The sequence below is a fragment of the Hordeum vulgare genome, chromosome 4H (genome assembly GCF_904849725.1).
Source record: "Hordeum vulgare subsp. vulgare chromosome 4H, MorexV3_pseudomolecules_assembly, whole genome shotgun sequence".
NCBI classification, from domain to species: Eukaryota; Viridiplantae; Streptophyta; class Magnoliopsida; order Poales; family Poaceae; genus Hordeum; species Hordeum vulgare.
In genome coordinates this window covers 301,224,860-301,245,135 of record NC_058521.1, presented here as the reverse complement: position 1 = coordinate 301,245,135, position 20,276 = coordinate 301,224,860, and the positions used below count along the sequence as shown (strand labels likewise).

General features: G+C 48.5%; 1 protein-coding gene across 1 annotated transcript; it reads left to right on the top strand.

The window, feature by feature from the left end:
- Nucleotides 1-329: 329 nt before the first annotated feature.
- Nucleotides 330-12,646, top strand: LOC123448533 (pre-mRNA-processing factor 17). The gene is made up of 2 exons (XM_045125462.1): nucleotides 330-2,164; nucleotides 12,171-12,646. The coding sequence occupies exons 1-2, from the start codon at nucleotides 459-461 to the stop codon at nucleotides 12,175-12,177; spliced, it is 1,713 nt and encodes a 570-aa protein (XP_044981397.1). The 5' UTR covers nucleotides 330-458; the 3' UTR covers nucleotides 12,178-12,646.
- The last annotated feature ends 7,630 nt before the right edge of the window (nucleotides 12,647-20,276 follow it).

Below are 20,276 nucleotides of genomic sequence, written 5' to 3'. Positions count from 1 at the left end.
TCATGAACTTTTTTCGAAATCAGTGAACTATTTTTAAAAAATGATGAACTTTTTTTCAAAATCGATGATATTTTTTTCGAATTCCGTGAACTTTTTAAAAATCCATGAACATATTTCCAAAAATAGGTAATTCGTTTTCTCGCAAATCTGAACTTTTGAAAAATTCTGTAAACATTTTTGATTTTTTAATTACTAACGAATTTAATATGGGTCGGCCCACGAAGAGGGCCTCTGCAGGCGACAGTGGCGCCTGAAGCGCCACATAGGAGGTCCCGGTCGGACTAGGCCTAAGGTCCGGCTTTTCAATCAGTTCCATTTGAAGCAGATATACAAATTTCCTCCCGTCCTCTCCTCGTGAGTTGCGGCCTCGTAGACAAATCTCTGTCCCTGAAAAAAAGAATCTCCTCTGTCCCGACGAAACCCTAACCCTAGATCGCCCGCCCGCCCGCCCGCCCGCCATGGATCTCCTCCAGTCCTCCTACGCGCCTGGTGACGCATCCTCGCCGGAGGATGAGTCGCTCTCCTCCACGGACACCTCCCCTCTCCGCCTCCCCACCAAATCTGCCGCCCCCGCCGTCGATGAGACAGCGCTCGCGCTATCCGCCGCCGCCGCTTCTACCTCCCGTCCTCTCGACCCCTCCCTCCACCGCATCCCCTTCAACCCCACCGCCGAACAGCTCTGGGCGCCCGTCCTCGGTCCTCAGCATCCCCACGCCCCCATCTCATCCGCCTCTGGTCACCGTAACCACAAGCTCGGTCACGTCGAAGACGCAGCGCTCCTCCCCTTCCTCTTCGACGAGCAGTATAACACTTTCCATCGCTTCGGCTACGCATCTGACCCCTCCGGCCTCCACATCATCGGCGACGCGCAGTCACAGGCGCCCGACCCCGATACCGTCTACAACCTCCCTCCTTCTGAGCACAAGCGCCGCCGCATCCAATCCAGGGAGGAAAACCACGAGCCCGTACCCCAAGAGGCCCAAAATCCTGCATCCGACGAGTGGGTCGTGCACAACAAACAGAGTCCCTGGGCTGGCAATCGTGAGGGCCCGCCTGTGGAGCTCACGGACGAGCAGAGACAGTACGCTGAGGCACATGCGGCCAAGAAGGCTGAGAAGGAGGCACGAGGAGAAGGCAAGGAGAAAACAGAGGTGGTGGTCAAGAGCACCTTCCATGGGAAGGAGGAGAAGGACTACCAGGGACGATCGTGGACCACTCCACCCAAGGATGCCAAGACGACCAACGAGCGCTGTTATATTCCCAAGAGGTGTGTACATGAGTGGATTGGACACACCAAGGGCGTCTCAGCGATCAGATTTTCCCCCAAGTATGGCCATCTATTGCTGTCTGCAAGTATGGATTGTAAGATTAAAATCTGGGACGTGCTTGAATCGAAGACATGTATGCGGACGTACATGGGGCACTCCAAGGCGGTGCGGGATATATCGTTCTCTAATGACGGTAGTAAGTTCTTGAGTGCTGGCTATGATCGGAATATTCAGTATTGGGATACGGAAACTGGGCAGGTGATCTCGACCTTCTCTACTGGAAAGGTACCTTATGTCGTGAAGCTCAATCCTGATGAAGATAAGCAGCATATTCTCCTTGCTGGGATGAGTGACAAGAAGATTGTGCAGTGGGATATGAAGTCAGGGCAGATCACACAGGAATATGATCAGCACTTAGGGGCGGTGAACACTATTACCTTTGTAGATAATAATAGGAGGTTTGTGACATCTAGCGATGACAAGTCTCTTCGTGTGTGGGAGTTTGGTATCCCTGTAGTTATTAAGTATATCAGTGAGCCACACATGCACTCCATGCCGTCTATTGCAGTACACCCAAACTCTAACTGGCTGGCAGCACAGAGCTTGGACAATCAGATACTGATATACAGCACCAAGGAAAGGTTTCAACTTAATAAGAAGAAGAGGTTTGCAGGCCACATTGTGGCAGGTTATGCTTGTCAGGTGAGCTTCTCTCCTGATGGGAGGTTTGTGATGTCAGGGGATGGTGAAGGTAGTTGCTGGTTCTGGGACTGGAAAAGCTGCAGGAGATTCAAGACATTGAAGTGCCACAACGGAGTTTGCATTGGATGTGAGTGGCATCCATTGGAGACTAGCAAGGTTGCAACATGTGGATGGGATGGCGTCATAAAATACTGGTAAGTTGACAAGATAAATATACGAAAGCACCTTATTTTATTCTGCAGTTTTTACCGATTTGTACTAGTGCACCATTGCTGTTTAAATTGTTTCAGCAAGTAGTTATTGGAAGTCATGGGTCCCACATTGGATTTAGATAAATAAGCTAGCTAACTTTTTTGTGCAGTACATCTTTTAGTATGATTGTAATTACACTCTTCTGTGTTATGTTCTATTTTATTCATACTGTTCTATTTAGCTGGAAGAGTAGTTTAGTTTGCAGTTGCAATAACGTCCATTACATTTTCAGATTATCAAGACAACACGAACTTGGTTATGATGTGCTTGCAAAAACTTATGCTAGAGTTTGTGTAATGTAGTAGTTTTATGCCTTACCGACGGGCATGTTTACTTCTTTGTTATCTTCTAATGAACTAGAGATATTTACCTCTTTGCTCTAAATATTTTATTGTTTATTTTGTTATCAATTGTGTTGTCTTCATGGTGCTCCCTTATCTACAATTTCTTGATGCTTTTGCTGTTGACCTGATGCTGTTATGATGATTGGTTGTACGTGGACCACTGCTCATCTTCAACCTAAAATGCAAGTCTTTGTTGCAATTAATGTTTATTCCTCCTAAAAACTAAACTACCATTGCCGTGTAAACATGAGTTTATTCATTTTACCCACTTGTATTTACTTGCTAGTTGCTTAAGGCATCTCCAACGCCTCAAAATGGACACCCAAATCGTTCGTCGACACGGCTGGACGTGTCTGCGGATAGGGGCGCAGCCATCCAACCCTATACATCAAATGTCCTGTTTTTATCCTATATCGGAACACTTGAAATAAGTAAGATAAATATCATCTTTCATCCATAATCATGTTCTGTGAATAGTTCAGTACAACAATAATTCAAATATAAATATTACAGCCGAAACATGAGGTTTTTTACAATAAAAAAGTTCAAATTTGGATTCAACTTAGTAGGACACATATTTTCTAGTTCTTCACTCGCATCACCCACAAATGTTGAATCAGATCATTTTGGAGTTGCTCAATGGCGAATCTATTGATGCATTTGGATAAAATTCATCAAACGTCATCGGAATTTTCTTAGGAAGTTCAATAGGATCACACATTTTCTGAAATTCCAGATTGTGGTGTACTCCGCCACCCTCATCCTCCACAATTATGTTGTGGATGATCACACAATTTGTCATTGTTGAAGTGTACATAGCTAGCCCTTTCCATCAATTTGGACTTTTGGTTGCGTTGGCTAGTGCATGAAGCTTAACAAAGGAGCCCTTTCTATCAGTCCAAGGTCTTGAGTTCAAGTCCTGGCTTTCGTAGTTTATCCAAAAAATTGTTGTTCCCCTTTTCGTCCATGTATAGGCTTCTTGAGCCATACCTCTATTCACGTGCCCCTTTGTTCACGTATAGGCCTCTTGAGCCATACCTCTGAGTCTGTCCACGTCTGTCCACGTGCCCCTTTGTCCACATATAGGCCTCTTGAGACATACCTATGAGTCTATCCACGTGTTGATTTTTCGCGTCACACGTGAGAGAGGGTGTTGAAGTGCATATTGCCTAGCCCTTTCCATCAGTTTGAACTTTTCGTTGCGTTGGCTAGTGCATGAAGCTTAACAATCATCACCCCCCGCAACATCTTTGCATCCCACTCTAGTTGCCCTCTCGACATCCTTTCTAGCCCCTTCTCTTTGGGTAAAGTGAGATCTTTTCTCACCTCTTGGCTCAAAGATGGTCTTGATGACGGTGGTCCATGAAGGATAGATAACATCACAAAGACAATAGCTCATGTTGTACTCATGACCATTGATGGTATGGTTGCAGGGATGAGATTGTCCTGCACACAGCTTGCAAACAATGTGGACCACTGCAGCATGTTGTCATTGTGAGACCCGGGCATCGCAAAGAAAAGAGTGCCAAATCCAAAGGTCTTGTGATGCAAGTGCTTCAAGAATGATGGTCGGCTTTTTGCAATGGCCATGATTGCCCTTGTAAAGCATATGGACACTTCTTCCATTTCCAGTGCATGCAATCCAGGGATCCAAGCATACTCGGTAACCTTCTTGCTTTGCCATGAGCTGTGATGTGTCTACAACAGTTGGTTCTCTCAAGTACTTCACTCCAAACACCTTGACCACCGTTGTAGCAATAGGACCATGGCTTCGAGACATGTTGTTTCAGACATCTAGAGGTACTCATCCCACGAATCTGCTATCGTGCCATATCCAAACATCCTCAAGGCAGCTGTTACCTTCTGGTAACAAGGGAATCCAATGTTTCCAATGGCATCCTTCAAGATGAAGAGTGCTCCTATGCCCGGACACCATTGTAGAGGCGATCAAACACAGTTCAGCTCATTCGCAGTTGACAGGCGAAGGACTCGAATAATGCATAGGGGACAAAGTAATCATCCATCCACATCATATGCCCTCGTGCCCTCTTTTGATTCAGCACTTGATGACCCTTGATTAATACCTTGAAACTGAGAACATGGACCTTTGCACGTTGGGCATCTTCGAGAACTGCATGGATCATCGCCATTTCATCCTCGTATTCGTCCAAATCTGACGAGGATGAATCAATGAACTCGACATAGAAGTAGCCTGAGGTCAAAGTCATCATATTTGCTTCCAAGTAAGCAACAATAAAGTTAAGAAATATGGCTACGACATTTGGTGGAACACTTACCGGGGTCGTGTCCACCATGGATGGTAATGTGCTGGGGCGAAATGTGCCTAGGCGGCGACCAAAGCAAGGGTGGAAGGGGGGCGTAGGCACGTCGGGTGCCAACTTGGTGCAGCGGCGATGTCTATCCAGCCTTGTACAACGTCCATGGTGGTGTCGACCTACGCAGATATTAGACGGAGAGGGAGGGATGGAGTGAGAAAAGCGTTGCTCAGGGGTTGTTTGTTTTGTGTGGGCGGGGCGTGTCAGGAACCAAAGCAAGGGTGGAAGGGAGGCGTAGGCACGTCGGGTGCCAACTTGGTGCAGCGGCGATGTCCATCCAGCCTTGTACAACGTCCATGGTGGTGTCGACCTACGCAGATATTAGACGGAGAGGGAGGGATGGAGTGAGAAAAGCGTTGCTCAGGGGTTGTTTGTTTTGTGTGGGCGGGGCGTGTCCCCAAAGCTCCCTCCATGTTCCCTTCTGGTTTGTGGGAACTTGGAAGTGCGAACTGGTCCGCATACGTCCAATGGACAACGTTGGAACGCTCAAAGTGTTAGGTCTGCATGGTCCAGACATTTACGGGGGTTTGATGGACACGTTGGAGATGCCCTTATATCTTACTCTATATGAACTAGATGTCTACTGATGGCTTCGCTCCCTCCCTACCGCGTACGTCTAATGGACAACGTCGGAACGCTCAAAGTGTCAGGTCTGCATGGTCCAGACATTTACGGGGGTTTGATGGACACGTTGGAGATGCCCTTATTTCGTACTCTATATGAACTAGATGTCTACTGATGGCTTCGCTCCCTTCGCTCCCTCCCTCTTGCTCCACCTGTCTGAGCAAGCCCCCCACCAGCCTCGCCGCCATCGAATCCCCAACGGCAGCTCAACTTCCCAGCCCCGCCACCGTTGAACCCCCGACGGTGACCGACCTCCTAAGCCCACAACCCTCCTTGGCCATGGCATCTGCAAACGCCGACCTTGTCGAGCCCGGAGCGACCCTTTTTGGCGATAGCGTGTCCTTTGGTGGTCGCTGGTCGGATTCGGGAAGGAGTCCTCGGCCTGCTCGTACAGGAACGTTGCGTGCACCCCGCCGCCCCCAACCCCTCTCTGCGCCACGCGCGCCCCCGCTCCGCGGGCCGCCAACCCCCGTCTGCCACACGTATCGACCGTTCGGGATTGCGTCAGATCGGCCGTTCGGGAGTGCGATCAAGTCCAAGCACCCCACCAGCGACGGTTACCAGACTATCTCGCACGCCGGTCGCGCAAGGGCAAGAGCTGGCCAGAGTGATCAGCGCGCACTCTCTCGAGATTGACGAGGCCGAGCAGGTCTTGAGCCGTGCGATGGTCGCTTCCATCACTTGCAACAGGCCGCGCGTGTCGTGCGTTGAGGTCTCCGACATGCTCCTCAACACCTTCGACCTTGTCGATGGCGACTTCATCGTGCATGCACATCACACCAAGGATTTCCTGATCCTGTTCAGTACTCACACCACCTAACGTTGGCTGGACGGGGACCACTTCATCAACTCGAGGCGCTTCTTGCTCTCCATCCGGCCTTGGAGCAAGCTCGCCCATGCCGGCTCTGGTGTGTTCGAGTTCAGTGTTGAGCTTGACCTTCGAGGCATCCCTGCCTAGGCTTGGCATCTATCCACTGTCGAGCACATCCTTGGAGAGTCCTGCTGGATCGAGTGCCTCTACCCCAACACGCGCTCTCGGGCCGACATGGCCAAGTTCCGGCTAGCAGGACGCACACATTGCCCGGAAAACATCCGGAGAGCCGCTGTCTTGGAGATCGTCGAGCAAATTCCTGCTCGCTTGGGCTCCGACGCGCCGACCATGAGGACACTCACCTACCGGATTTCCGTTGCGGTGGCGCGCGTCGCGCCGGGCAAGACACCACAACTCGGCGGCTAGCAGGCCACAGGGAATGGAGGAGATGGCACGCACGAGGGGAAGGGCCAGAACCGCGCCCCGGGCCAATGGCGGATGCGCCACAGCGGCCGCAAGCGACGCCCGCATGGCCGTGCTGATGGCATGGCCATGGACGCACCAGTGACCGCCGGCGTGGTTGCCCCGTTGCCCGTACCACAAAAGCGATGCGGTATGGCCCCATGGCCGGGTCAACACAGGCCCACAACAGCTCGTTGCATTGCCGGAGAAGGAAGGGGCAGAGGAAAGCAAAAGCAGGCCGTAGCAGTGGACCAGACCACCAAGGCTGCACAAGCCGCAGACTCCTAGGAACATGACGAAGGAGACTGCTAAAGACCCACTGGGATTAGGCTCGGGGCCAGCTGGCCACTCGCCACTGGTTGCAAACCGGACCGAGAGATGCACGGCTGATGCGGATCACGCGAGCCCCATGCCTGGTTCGTCCTATTTGATGGACTGTCGGGAGTTGGCTATACTCAGCTCAGTGCCAGACTTGCAGCCAGCAGGTCCACTTATCTTGTCGGGGCAAGGCGATGTCTACTTCACGCAAGCATCTGTAGTTGGGCCATGCGAATTAGACGAGCCACCCGGGCCGCTCGAACCCGATGAGGTATAGAGGGAGAGGCAACTGGCCCTTGTGGTCAACCCCACCGCCTTCAAGGCCAACCCTGCTGCATGCGAGACGGAATCCACTCCGGGCCCTTCTGCATATGAACACCACACCCCAGTCAGAATCCTGCAGCGTTCTGAGACCCAGCCCACACCACACCAGCTCGCGACGAATGGGCAAACACCAACTGGCGTGCGATAGGTCCCGTGCCAATCTGCAATCGGGAGGTTCGCCTCACCGCGGATCACGCTCAGCCGAAGCTGTGGACGTGCCGCCACTTCACATAGCTGGACTCTGGGCGAGTTCCTCACATCTGCCACGAAGCACATCAGCGCAACTCTGCCTACCCGAGGGAGAAAACCGTGACGGCCGCTTAACTTAACACTGCGACGCGGCCGCTCGGCCACAATAGCTACTTCCCATCTGGGGGCGCCACCCACCACCGAGAGAAGGGCGTAGGTTCAACTGCTGCGTACTCTGGGGATTGTTCGGACGAACCCGAGATCACTTCCGTTGAGATGAAGACATATGACAACATATTTGCTGCGCCTATCCCGCTCACAGTGATCAAGGCCATCGTTGCATTGGTGGACTGGGAGATTCCTGCATGCTTGGCGATGACGACACCGGCCCCTGCAAGTACCGTTGCTGCACGCGTGCCATAGGCCGACCATGCGTTATCCCGTCGATCATGTGTTCATGGATCACAGCCCTACGATCGTTGTTTGGAACGTGCGTGGCCTAAATGCACGCGCTCGTCACACGACCATCTGCTCGCTGATTGCTACAACTTCCGCGTCTATCATTAGCTTTCAAGAAATAAAGATGGAGTTGATTTGTTCGTCGGTTGTGCTCGAAACCCTCGGCTCGGAATTCGATGACTACACGTACCTTCCGGCCCAAGGCACGCGGGGCGGCATTCTGCTTGCTTGGAAGAGCAGGGTCGTGACTATCACGGACCCACTGTTCACCACGAACACCCTTGGGGCCAAGGTGACCACAGGCACGGGCACGCCCTCTTGGTTGACAGTTGTCTACGGCCCACAGGATGATGAGGAGAAAATTGCATTCATGCAAGAGCTAAGAGACGTGCGTGCGGACTGCCTTAGGCCATGGATGGTCTACGGCGACTTCAACCTGATCCTCCGCGACGAAGACGAGTAGGGGCAGCCTAAACCGACGCATGATGGATAGATTCCGCCGCCTCATCAATGACCTTGAGTTGAAGGAAATATACCTAAACGGACGGCGCTACACGTGGTCGAACGAGCAGTCTCCAGTCTCCGCCCACGCTTGTGCACTTGGACATAGTGATGTGCACTTCAGACTGGGAGGACGCGCATGTGGACTGCCATCTTCGTTGCCTTGCCTCCGTCGTGTCGGACCACAACCCATTGCTGCTTGATTGCCCACCCACATCCCCGGCACGACGACGATTCCACTTCGAAGACTACTGGCTATGCTTAGCCGGGTTCCATGGCCTGGGGCTCCGTGAACGACCCGGTTCCCTTTTGCCGCCTCATGCTACGCCTCCAGGCTACAGCGCGGAAGCTTACCAGCTGGAGTGCCAAATCCACCGGCTGCATCCGGGACAAGATGGCAATCTCTCGCGAGCTGATCTCGCGTTTTGATATGGCCCAAGAAGAACGCGCGCTTTCGCCTCAAGAGGACTGGTACGGAAGCAACTCAAGATATCCTACCTTGGGTTGGCCTCCCTCGAGCGCACCATCGCTAGGCAGCGCTCCAGCATCACCACGCTCAAGGAAGGCGACACCAATACGACCTTTTTCAACAGGCAATCGCCTCTCCGTCGATGGCCATGCCACCACAGATCTGGAAGAGATGGCGCAAGGAGCGTTCGCTCACTTCGACCAATTCTTCGGTTGTCTTGCCGACCGCGAATGCTCGCTCAATCTGGACAATTTCATTGAGCCATGTGACTTAGCAAGTCTGGATGCACCATTCAGTCATGAGGAGATATGGAATGCCGTCCCGACGCAGAAACCGCTTGGGCCGGACGGTCACGGCCGAATTCCTGAGAGCTCGCTGGAGCATTATTCGACAAGACATCCTGGATGTCTTCCAGCAACTGTATGAGCTGCGTGACCGTGGCTTCTGCAAGCTTAACCAGGCGCTACTGACCCTGCTGCCCAAGCGCACCGACGCGAGCGAACTTCGTGACTATCGACCGATCTGCTTGATACACCTCGTGGCAAAAATCCTCACGAAGGTGCTATTGCTCCGGCTTGCTCCCAGACTTGGTGGCTATTGCTACACCTCGTGGCAAAAATCGTCAGCCGCAACCAGAACGCGTTCATCCCCAATCGGAGTCTCCATGACAACTTCGTCCTGGTTAGGCAATCACTCAAGATGCTATACCACCTAAAGGCTCCGGGGATCATGTTGAAACTGGACCTTGCGCGGGCCTTCGATTCCATATCATGGCCTTTCCTCTTTGAGGTTCTCGCCCGATATCATGGCCTTCGATTCCATATCATGGCGATCTTACTTGCGACGTCCAGCACCCGCGTCATGCTCAACGGCGAGCCCGGGCCACCCATCTGGTTTCGCTGTGGCCTGGAGACTCGACATCTATGCCGACGACGTCATGGTGTTCTGCCATGCCGTGTCTGCCATCAAGGGGATCCTCACCTTGTTTGGTAGAGCAACCGGGCTCAGAGTCAACTACGGCAAGATCTTAGCTACCATCATCCATGGCAACCCCGACATTGTAGCGACGATCACCAACAGGGATGGCCGGTGGTCGAATTGCCTGGGCATCTCGCTGACGGTCCACCGCCCCACTGCTGCCCAGCTGCAACCCCTCGTCGACTCGGTGGCGGCATGGAAGGCATGGCTCATGAACAAAGCTGGGGACTAGCGCTGGTAAAGTCTGTTCTGAGCTCAATACCGATCTACCAGCTGCTCACTTTTGCCCCTCCAAAGAAGACCATAAAACAGCTCGAGAAACTACAACGGGTATTTCTTTGGGCCGGCCGCGCCACTTTCAACGAAGGGCATTGTCATGTCAACTGGAGCCACACCTGTCGGTCCGTTGAATAAGACGGCCTTGGGATCCGCGATCTGGATCGCACTGTCGCTTCGGCTGCAATGGATGTGGTTTGCCCGCACGGACACCGAACGGGCATGGCAAGTACTAGACCTACAGTTCACGAAGGAGGAGCGTGCGATGTTTTTTGCATCCACCAGTTTGGCCCTTGGCGGAGGGTGCCGTCCTTCGTCAGATTCTTTCATTGGCTCGCCAACAAAGACCGCTGCTGGACGGCAGCGAGACTTGCCCGATGCGGCCTGCAGCACCAACCCGAAGTGCCTCCTCTGCGACCAAGAGCCAGAGACAATCCACCACTTGCTTCTAGCATGCCCATTGGCCAAGCAAGCTTGGCACACCATTCTCGACTGGATGCACATCACAACCAGGTAACGAGTGTACCTTGCAGACTGGTGGCAACGAGCGAAGGAGTAAACCCCTCTCGCACTCCACAAGGCTCTACAATCCATCACAATGCTTGTCCCCTGGATGATTTGGAAACAGCAAAACGATTGTGTCTTCAACAACGCAAGACCCTTGATAGAAGCATTAGTTGATAGGATCAAAGTAGAAGCCAAATGTTGGGCACAAGCTGGGGCACAAGGGTTGAGAGTTGTGCTGCCTGCCTCGTGGGACGTCCATTGATGACGAACTGGCCTTGTAACCATCATGTAATCTCCCACCTTTTCAATGAAACAAAACGCAAGGGCTCCTTGCGTTTTCTCAAAAAATAAATAAATCTTACTCTATGGCCCTGTTTGGGACCGCTCTGCTCCATAAAAAGCAGTTCCGTTCCATCAAATCCACTTTGAAGCAGTTTCATACAGGAGTTGTAGCTCTTTCAAAGAGACTGTTTGGCTTTTATCCAGCTCCAGCTTCACGAACGGAAAACTTGGTGGAAATGATCTATTTGATTGGATGAGAAAGGAGAAACGAAGGGATATCCACTTACCGGTGGCAGTGGTGGGTAATTTTGCTCCAACTCCAGCTTCTATAATTTTATGAAGCACCTCCTAAAGAGCTTCATAAAAAAGAAGTTGGACTCCAGATTCTAGTTTTTTGTGGAGCTATATATAGTGAAGCTATCCCGTTTGGCTTATGTTTTCTAGAGCGGAGCTGAATTTTCTAAAGTAGAGCAGTCCCAAACAGACCCTATATGTTACTTTTATACTCCTCCGTCCCAAAATTCTTGTCTTAACTTTGTTTAGTAATGGATGTATCTAAATACTAAAACTTAACCAATACATTCATATCTAAACGAATCTAAGACAAGAATTTTGGGACGGAGGGAGTATATGTTAATAGGGGTTTCTTCAGTTTGCTGCCCATTGATTCTGATGTCTAACCTGCGGATTCGTTAATGTATTTCATTAATGTATTTGTTTTCCTGTAAAATTGCTCATATGTAGAATCGTACCTGGACAATTTGATGATTGTTGAGTTTATTACATTTGCAAGAATAATTTTTGATGCAACTTTTTTGTTCTTAAGTTGTGTTATAAGATGCCTCCTGTCTGAAATCGTGGAGATAAACAAAATGTGGAGATAAACAAAATGCATGAATGGTCTTATTGTAGGAGCTGTACTTTATCTGGCGATTGCCTGAATAACTACATGCATTTTTTTTCTGCTTAAAACGTTATTTGTTGTCTTTTTCACTCTAGTAATTGTGTTATTTCGTTCCAGTTGTGTTTACTTGTGGTGTGGCATTAACCCTTTTCTACAACTTGCAGGGATTAAAACTTTGGCCATTTAGACAGAAACGTTCCTCGAGATGCTGCAAGCCCACATGCCAATGAATTCACAAGGATTCAACTTTCAGTTGGGACTGTAGGGGCCACATGCATGGCTGGAAAGTATCGATGTCACGAGTGAAAACATGAGAGAACAGTAAACAGGCCCATACTTTCAACTACCCTCTAGTTCATAGTAATGTACCGTGTACCATACCATACCTACTGCACCATTCAGTTTGTCAACTTTAATTTACCCTACTTCTAGGGCTTCATTTTCAGTTTTTCTTCGTTTTGTGGAGCCAATTTTTGTACCAGCCGAGATTGACAAAATCCGCCCGGATTTCTCGGAAATGTTCACAGCGAAATCCCCAAGAGGGGGATGCCTTTGTTTTCCAGTCACTCCTTTGGGCTTCTATCAATCTGTAACAAAACAATACTTCCTCTATCTCAAAAAGCTTGTGTTACATTTGCTAGATATGTATGTATCTAAACATGTTTTAGCGGTGGTTACATGCTCGACAAATCGAAGGACCTTTTTTGGACTCCGGTACTAATATCTGATAAACATGTTTTAGTGTTGGATACATCTGTTGTCAAATCTAGGGAAGCTTTTTGGTACGGTGGTAATAATATCTGATCCTTCGGCTAAGCTTTATACTTGCTGCGTTTCCTTTTATTTGGTACTCCCTTTGTCCTAAAATAAATGACTTAAAAATGATTTAATTCTGTATTAAAGTCAGTCAGTGTAAATTTGAAGTCACTTATTCTAGGATGGAGGGAGTATATTATATAATACTTACCTTGTAAACAAATATAAGAGTGTTTAGATCACTACTTTAATGATCGCTCTTATATTTCTTTACATAGGAATATAATATAGGTTTGTTTTGGGTCAAACTTTCCCAACTCCGACCAGTATGTAGAAAAACTAGTAAAAGAGCCCGTTGCAACGGAAGAGAAAATAACATACGTTCTGAACGCAATATATATTTACATGGCATCACATTTGTTTTGTCGATGATGGCCTCAGTGCTCATATAACGAAAACGCATTTGAATGAGTCACTCGGAGTAAGATGAGAAATATGTTGTTTCTTCCCATAAGGTTTTTCAAAGGTGTGCATTTGTGGTCAACGATGTTTTCTTTCCTCTTAATTTGATTTTAATTTAATGAATGTTTATTGCAATTCGTATCATCGCAGGAAAGATAGAAAAAAAGGACCATGCACTACAGAGTAAGTTTGCACCAAAAATCTTTACCTAATAATAAAGAGGCTATCGCTTTTGTCGAAAAACCCGTCGCGGTGATTTTACAAAAAAACCCTTGCTGTTTATGACATTCAACCCGCATTCCCTTCATAGGTGGATCTAAGAAAATGTTTCATGTTTTCAAAAAGCCCCCTACATTTGTAAGAATTTCAATTCCGAGCCTCTGTTTCATCTTATACAGACTCTGCAGTCGCGACGAGGTGATGGGCGGTGCAGGAGGAGGGAGGCCGCCTCCATCTGTCCGTCGTCGGCGCCGTGCTCGGGCGGGAGGAGGGAGGCCGCCTCCATCTGGCCGTCGCGGGCGTCGTGCTAAGGCCGGGAGGAGGCAGGACGCCTCCATCTGGACGGCGTTGGACGTCGTGCTTGCGCTGGAGGAGGGAGACGACCTCCATCTGTTCGTCGTTGGACGCGGTGCTCGCGCGGGAGGAGGGAGGCCGCCTCCATCTGGACGCCGCCGGCGCCGTGCTCGGGCAGAAGGAGGGAGGCCGCCTCCATCTGGACGCCGACGGCTGCGTCCACGTGGAGGAGCTGCCTTGTAGATTGGTTACTCTCTTTTCTCGTTAATCTCTCTTATGCTTGCCCAACTTTGAAGCCCCTCTAATCTATCCGTTGTTGGGTCAATGCAAACTGTGAATAGAGAGATAGCCCGATGGCTATTCATCTCATATGTTGATCTGGTCGGGGTTAGCATGGAGAAAGCGAGCTTGTGTCCAAGCCGGACGGCCGCTGGCCGGTAGAACCCTGCAAGTTCTCTGTTTCAGGTGTAGTAGGGGAAGGAATTAGGTAGGAAGAAAAAAGATCTAGCTGTGTGTTTTGCCTCTCCTTGCCGGACGAGGCATGATTAGCTTCCACGATACAGTGATCAAGCTTTTAATAAATCCTTGCGTATATAGCTTTCATATTATTTCAGTACACGCTTCATCTTTAAGAAGTCTGTTCTGACTTTGTGATGTCTATCAACTTGTCCACCATAAAGTCATTCCGCCTATTAATCAATTCAAAGAATTAGAATGGTCATACTTATGATTGACATCTGATGCACATTGTTCCTGTACTATGCTTATACTCCTATGCATAGCATGGACAATCCTGCATATGCAGTAATGTGCTATTTATAAAATCTCGCTTTATGTAAAATTCAAATATCTGTGCAATTTTCTATGGGTGAACTTTGCCATCTTGTTTCAAATATTATTATACCTTAGAGATTTTTAGAACTGTCACCACGTAGCACTATTTTACCATGGCTGCAATCATTAGTATTATAATTATTTTATTATCAAAAAAAGGAGGGCAATCTTTTCCAACGAGCAACTGAGTTTTTACCTTTGCTTAACCTGCAAATCACTTTCATATGGGGAGTAACAAAGTTAGCTTCTCTATCTCCAAAGGCAAATGCCGATGATTTCAGAATCTGGGGCCATGGCCAATCTGTAAAGCAGAGCAGTGATTCCTACCACTCGAGGGGTCTGGCGAAGGTATGTCTACTTATGTCCTGAAAAGAAACTATGAAAAAGGGATATCACTCCTTTAGTTTTCGGGTAGAGATTAGATTGTTTTGTTCCCAGCTAAAAAATTGAGGTTGTGCATATACATGGTTAGCAATTTTTTCATACATAAAATTAGCATTTATGTCCTTATCTTTTTAAAGCAGGTTATATATTACCTAATAAATTAACCACATATAATCAAGTTTACCTTTTGTGTTGTACAAGCATGGGCATATATTAGCTAATAAATTAAGCCTCATATCAAATTCATTATTTAGGTTTTGAACAGTAATATAGAAGGTCATGTAGCATACTTTTTGTAATTGTTCAAATGACTGACATGAGGTTTAGCAAGAATATTTATGATGACCCATATGTGCACCTTTCCATAGTGGTTATCGTGGTTTGCTGGTTAGAGGCATGTGGTATTTTTCTTCTGCCGTTGCAACGCACGAGCAATTTTCCTTTTTAATAATAAAGAGGCTATCGCTTTTGTCGGAAAACCCGCCGCCGTTGTTTTTGCAAGAAATCCCTCCTACTTTATGATAATTAACCCGCAGTCGATGGTGAGGGGAGAAAAACGGTTCGATTTATTCTTTCGTCATCCTTGTGTGCACGTTCGGCTGCAGATCCAGCGGTGTCGCTTCCGATCCGCTCGAGAGATGACGCAGGATTACGGCGGCGGGGCTCCTCGAGGCGGGGAATGGCAGGGAAGCGATGAACACCGTTGCGGGACGGGTCAGGTCGGGATCTTGCCATTTTTGGAACCTTCTTGTATGTGCGTCCATCTTGTCATTGCCATGTGAGTTATATGCATGTGTCATTTCATGTGATGTTATTTTGTCTTCCCATTGCATTCATGCATTCATTTCCTTCCATGCCTCTTGTGTTTGTTGTTATTATGATCCTTGGATGTGTTGTGATGTGATGTGATGTGGAGTGGGGTATTTTAAAGTGGGGTGCTTATGTGTTAGCTTTCTAATAGGTTTCAAAACAACCTCCTCCTCTATTTCTCAAAGCTCAAGTTTCAATTGCCCCATCCTTGATTAAAAAATGTTCATATTTCAAAGTGATTTGTGGTGGATGTGATGCTAGGTTTAAAGTGTTTTGAATCCATGTTTGAGAGGGGCAAATATTCACAAAACAATGTAATTAATTCTGTTTTAAAAGTTCCAAAAATTCCTTTTTCATTTTATTTAAATAGGTCATAATTCCCTTATGACCAGGGGCATTTTTGTTTTATTTTAGCATCAACAGTGTTGCCTGTGTAATTGTTTTTGTCTCTGTTTGTTTTACATAGAAAAACCCTAGTGGGTTTTTCTTTTTCTTACCTCGGCATCCGAGTGGGCCTCCAACCCTCGCTGGCCCAACTTACCTCTCTCGCGCGCAGCCTGCTCCTGTAGACGGCGTCTCCCTCCTCTCGCCTTTCCGTCAGATTCTTCAGAGACAGCGCGATAGAGATCGACGCCGTGCTCACGGACGTCGAGGCCGCGCGTCCCTCGCCCCCTATTTAATTCCTTGGCGTCCGTGCAGTGGCCTAGGGTTCCCCAAGCGCCGCCACTCCTTTCCTCTTCCTCCTCCCTCTCCCCAGATCGGAAGTAGTCGGGCCGAGCTCGTCGCCGTCGTTGCCGCGCGTCTACGTCCTCTCCGAGCAGCCCAGGAGCACGCGGGACCTCGAAGGAGCCCGTTCCCGGAGCTAGCCATTGCCGATCTGCCCTGCATCCACTACTTCCTCGCCGCCCCTTCCGCTCCGACGACCTTCTCCGCCACAGCTTCTTCCACTACTTCCCCTACTTCCTCTCCAGCACGCTCGGCTTCCTCGACCAGTGGGTGAGCATGAACCTTCCTTGCCTTCCCCTGTCGACAGATCCAGCATAGAACCCGTAGCCGCGCCGCCGCTCTTCTCTCTGTCGGCGGTAGTAGACCAGGGATGTTCCCTCTTCCTCCCAGCTGAAAAGGATCGAGATGGACCTAGAGGGGGGGGGGGGTTGAATAGGTACAAATCCAAATTTTAATAATTACTTGGCAATTTTAGGCTAAAGTGCGGAATATAAGTGTAAGCCTAATAATTGCAATGACAAAGAGTAAGCTATTAGGAGTGAAGCAAGGCAAGCGATAAACAATAAGCAAATACAAGTATGTAATAAGGATTAACACAAGTATAGAGTTAGGGTTAGGAATAACCGAAACTCCGAGAGAGACAAGGATGTATCCCGATGTTCACTTCCTTGGAGGGAAGCTACGTCACCGTTAGAGGGGCGGATGTTACCACGAAGGCACACCAACGCCACGAAGGCTCACCCTATTCTCCCTTTGAGATAACTCCACGGAGGCGTTTCTCAACCACTAGTGGTAAGCCTTGAGGTGGCTTCCAAACCTTCACAAACTTTCCGGGGGATATCACAATGGTTTGATTCCTCTCCGAGGACTCCTACCTCCTAGGAGTCTCCAAACTCCAAGAGTAACAAGATCACGGGGATTGCTCAAAACTTGCTCGAATCACAAATCACTTTGGTGGGAAGGAGGAGAGGGAGACGATCTATGTTTTGATTGGAACAACACTCAAAAGGACTCACAAATGCTCTTGGGATCTAAGATTTGGTGTAGACAAGAGTGAGTGAGAGGAAAGGTGTTCTTGGGTGTGCCTTAGCTGTGTTGAACACCCTTTCACGAGGTGGGAGAAGAGTATTTATAGTGTGGAGTGGAATCGAGCCGTTGGAGGTGCAATAAGTCACACAGGGTCCGGACGTCCGACACTTGTCGGAAGTCCGGGCGTCCGTGAGGGGCCGGACGTCCGACAGGGGTCGGTCGTCCGAGACCTGTAGGCATGACTGGAATTCTTCTGAATTCATCAGCGGCCGGACGTCCAACAGGGGTCGGTCGTCCGAGGCCTGTAGACGAGCCTGAACATATTTGAATTCATCAGCATACGGACGTCCGGAGTGGCCCGGAAGTCCGTGTTATACAGCACAAGTTCTACTGGTGGTGGCTTCCGGATTTCTGAAGGTGTCGGACATCCGGCGCTTGGACATCCGGAGGGAGCCGGATTTCCGAGATATAGTGTACACATTCTACTCGTGTTGACTTCCGGATTTCTGGAGCTTGGCCGGACGTCCGGCCCTCGGACGTCCGGAGGGAGCCGGATTTCCGAGATATAAGCCTTACAGACTACTGGTGCCTGGCTGCAGATTTCTGAAGCCAGCAGGACTTCCGTCCCTCGGACGTCCGGAGGGAGCCGGATGTCCGAGGTAATTGGACATATATTGAATTGTAGACAGTGGACAGTATGTGGTGTTTGATATGTTTGTAGAGATGTGGTATGAGCAAGTTTATCGCAAAGCCTGTGATCCCCTCTTAATAGTGCGGGATCCCTATACTCAATATCAGTAAACTCAAAAGACTATTCTACAACATCTCTTCTTAATCCCGAGTCTTCTCGAAATATACATCACCAATCTTTTCAGGCAACCTTTGGCACATAAATCTTAATCTACTAAAGTACTTGCCGTCCTGAGATACACTCAACAAATAGGATTAGTTTCCTATGTATGTGTTGTCATTAACACCAAAAGACAATTAGGGGCATAGCATGCACTTTCACCAGCGACGAGCCCGTGCTTGATATGAAGTAGATCGCTGGCGGTGAGCCTCTCGTGTTCCGGCCACCGTCGGGCAGAAGTAGATCCAGAGGGGGTTGCTTAAAAGAGCAGAGTCCCCCTTTGTGTTAAGATCGTTAGCAGAAGCGCAGTGGTAGGTGGTGTTTTGTTTTGATGATGATGACTTGCATGGTATATATATATATAAAACAAACTATGAGCACTGTTTTCCTAGAAGCATTACATGCAGGAAATGATCGGTGCGTACGTTGTAAGCTTGAAAACATATAGAATTACGACGCACTCTCCCTAAATATATGCGCACATCAAGACACAACCATAATGTGAGTGTATGTATGTGTGCAAGGTTTCAAGATATGTTGTCAAGCTCCAAGATACCAAGTTCACGCCTAAGTTGACAGAACCTAGCTACGCTAAGTGGCTTGGTGAAAATGTCGGCTAACTGCATGTCGGTACCCACATGGGTAATATCAATTTCACCCTTTTGCACATGGTCTCTCAAGAAATGATACCTAATATCAATATGTTTTGTGCGAGGATGATCAATGGGGTTCACGGACATCTTTATGGCACTTTCATTATCACAGAGAAGAGGAACGTGTCGATACGTGATACCATAATGCTTAAGTGTTTGCCTCATCCATAGCAATTGAGTAGCACAGCTTGCAGCTGCAATATATTCGGCCTCGGCCGTGGAGAGAGAAACACAGTTCTGCTTCTTCGAGGACCAACTTACCAACGAGCGTCCAAGAAACTGACAAGCACCGGAAGTGGATTTCCGTCCCACTTTATCACCGGCCCAATCCGCATCAGAATACCCAATAAGATCAAACTTTGCATCCTTAGGGTACCATAAGCCTAACTTTGGGGTGTGAACAAGGTATCTAAGAATATGCTTAACCGCCGTGTGATGGCTTTCCATAGGGGAAGCTTGAAATCTAGCACATATTCCTACACTTAACATGATGTCCGGTCTAGATGCGCAAAGGTAAAGCAGCGAACCAATCATGGAGCGATAAGTAGATGGGTCAAAAGGAATACCGTTTGAGTCTTCATTTAGAACTACATTGGTGGCCATGGGTGTCTTCATTGGTTTAGCATTTGTCATATCAAATTTCTCAAGAATGTCCTTGAGATACTTAGTTTGAGACAAGAAAATCCCTTCTTGAAATTGTTGTATTTGAAAACCAAGAAAGAACTTCAAGTCCGTGTTGAGTGACATCTCAAAGGTCTTGGTCATGGAGGCCGCAAACTTCTTGCACAAATGGATGTTAGGTGAACCAAAAATGATGTCATCTACATAGATTTGGCATAAGATCAAATCACCATTTTCCCTCTTAGTAAAAAGAGTGGGATCGATCATCCCCACCACAAAGCCATCATCGAGTAGGAACTTCTTAAGATCATGGGGTGCTTGTTTAAGACCATAAAGTGCCTTGTGAAGTTTATATACATGGTCTTTGTGATGAGGGTCAACAAACCCAGGTGGTTGTGATACATATACCTCTTCTTGTAGAGGACCGTTAAGAAAAGCACTTTTCACATCCATTTGATGCAAGGTAAAACCATTGAAAGCAGCATAGGCCAATAAAATTCGAATGGACTCAAGACGAGCAACAGGAGTGAAAGTTTCACCAAAGTCCAAACCTTCAACTTGGGAGTACCCCTGTGCTACTAACCTTGCCTTGTTGCGTAGAACAGTCCCGTTCTCATCTTCCTTGTTCTTGA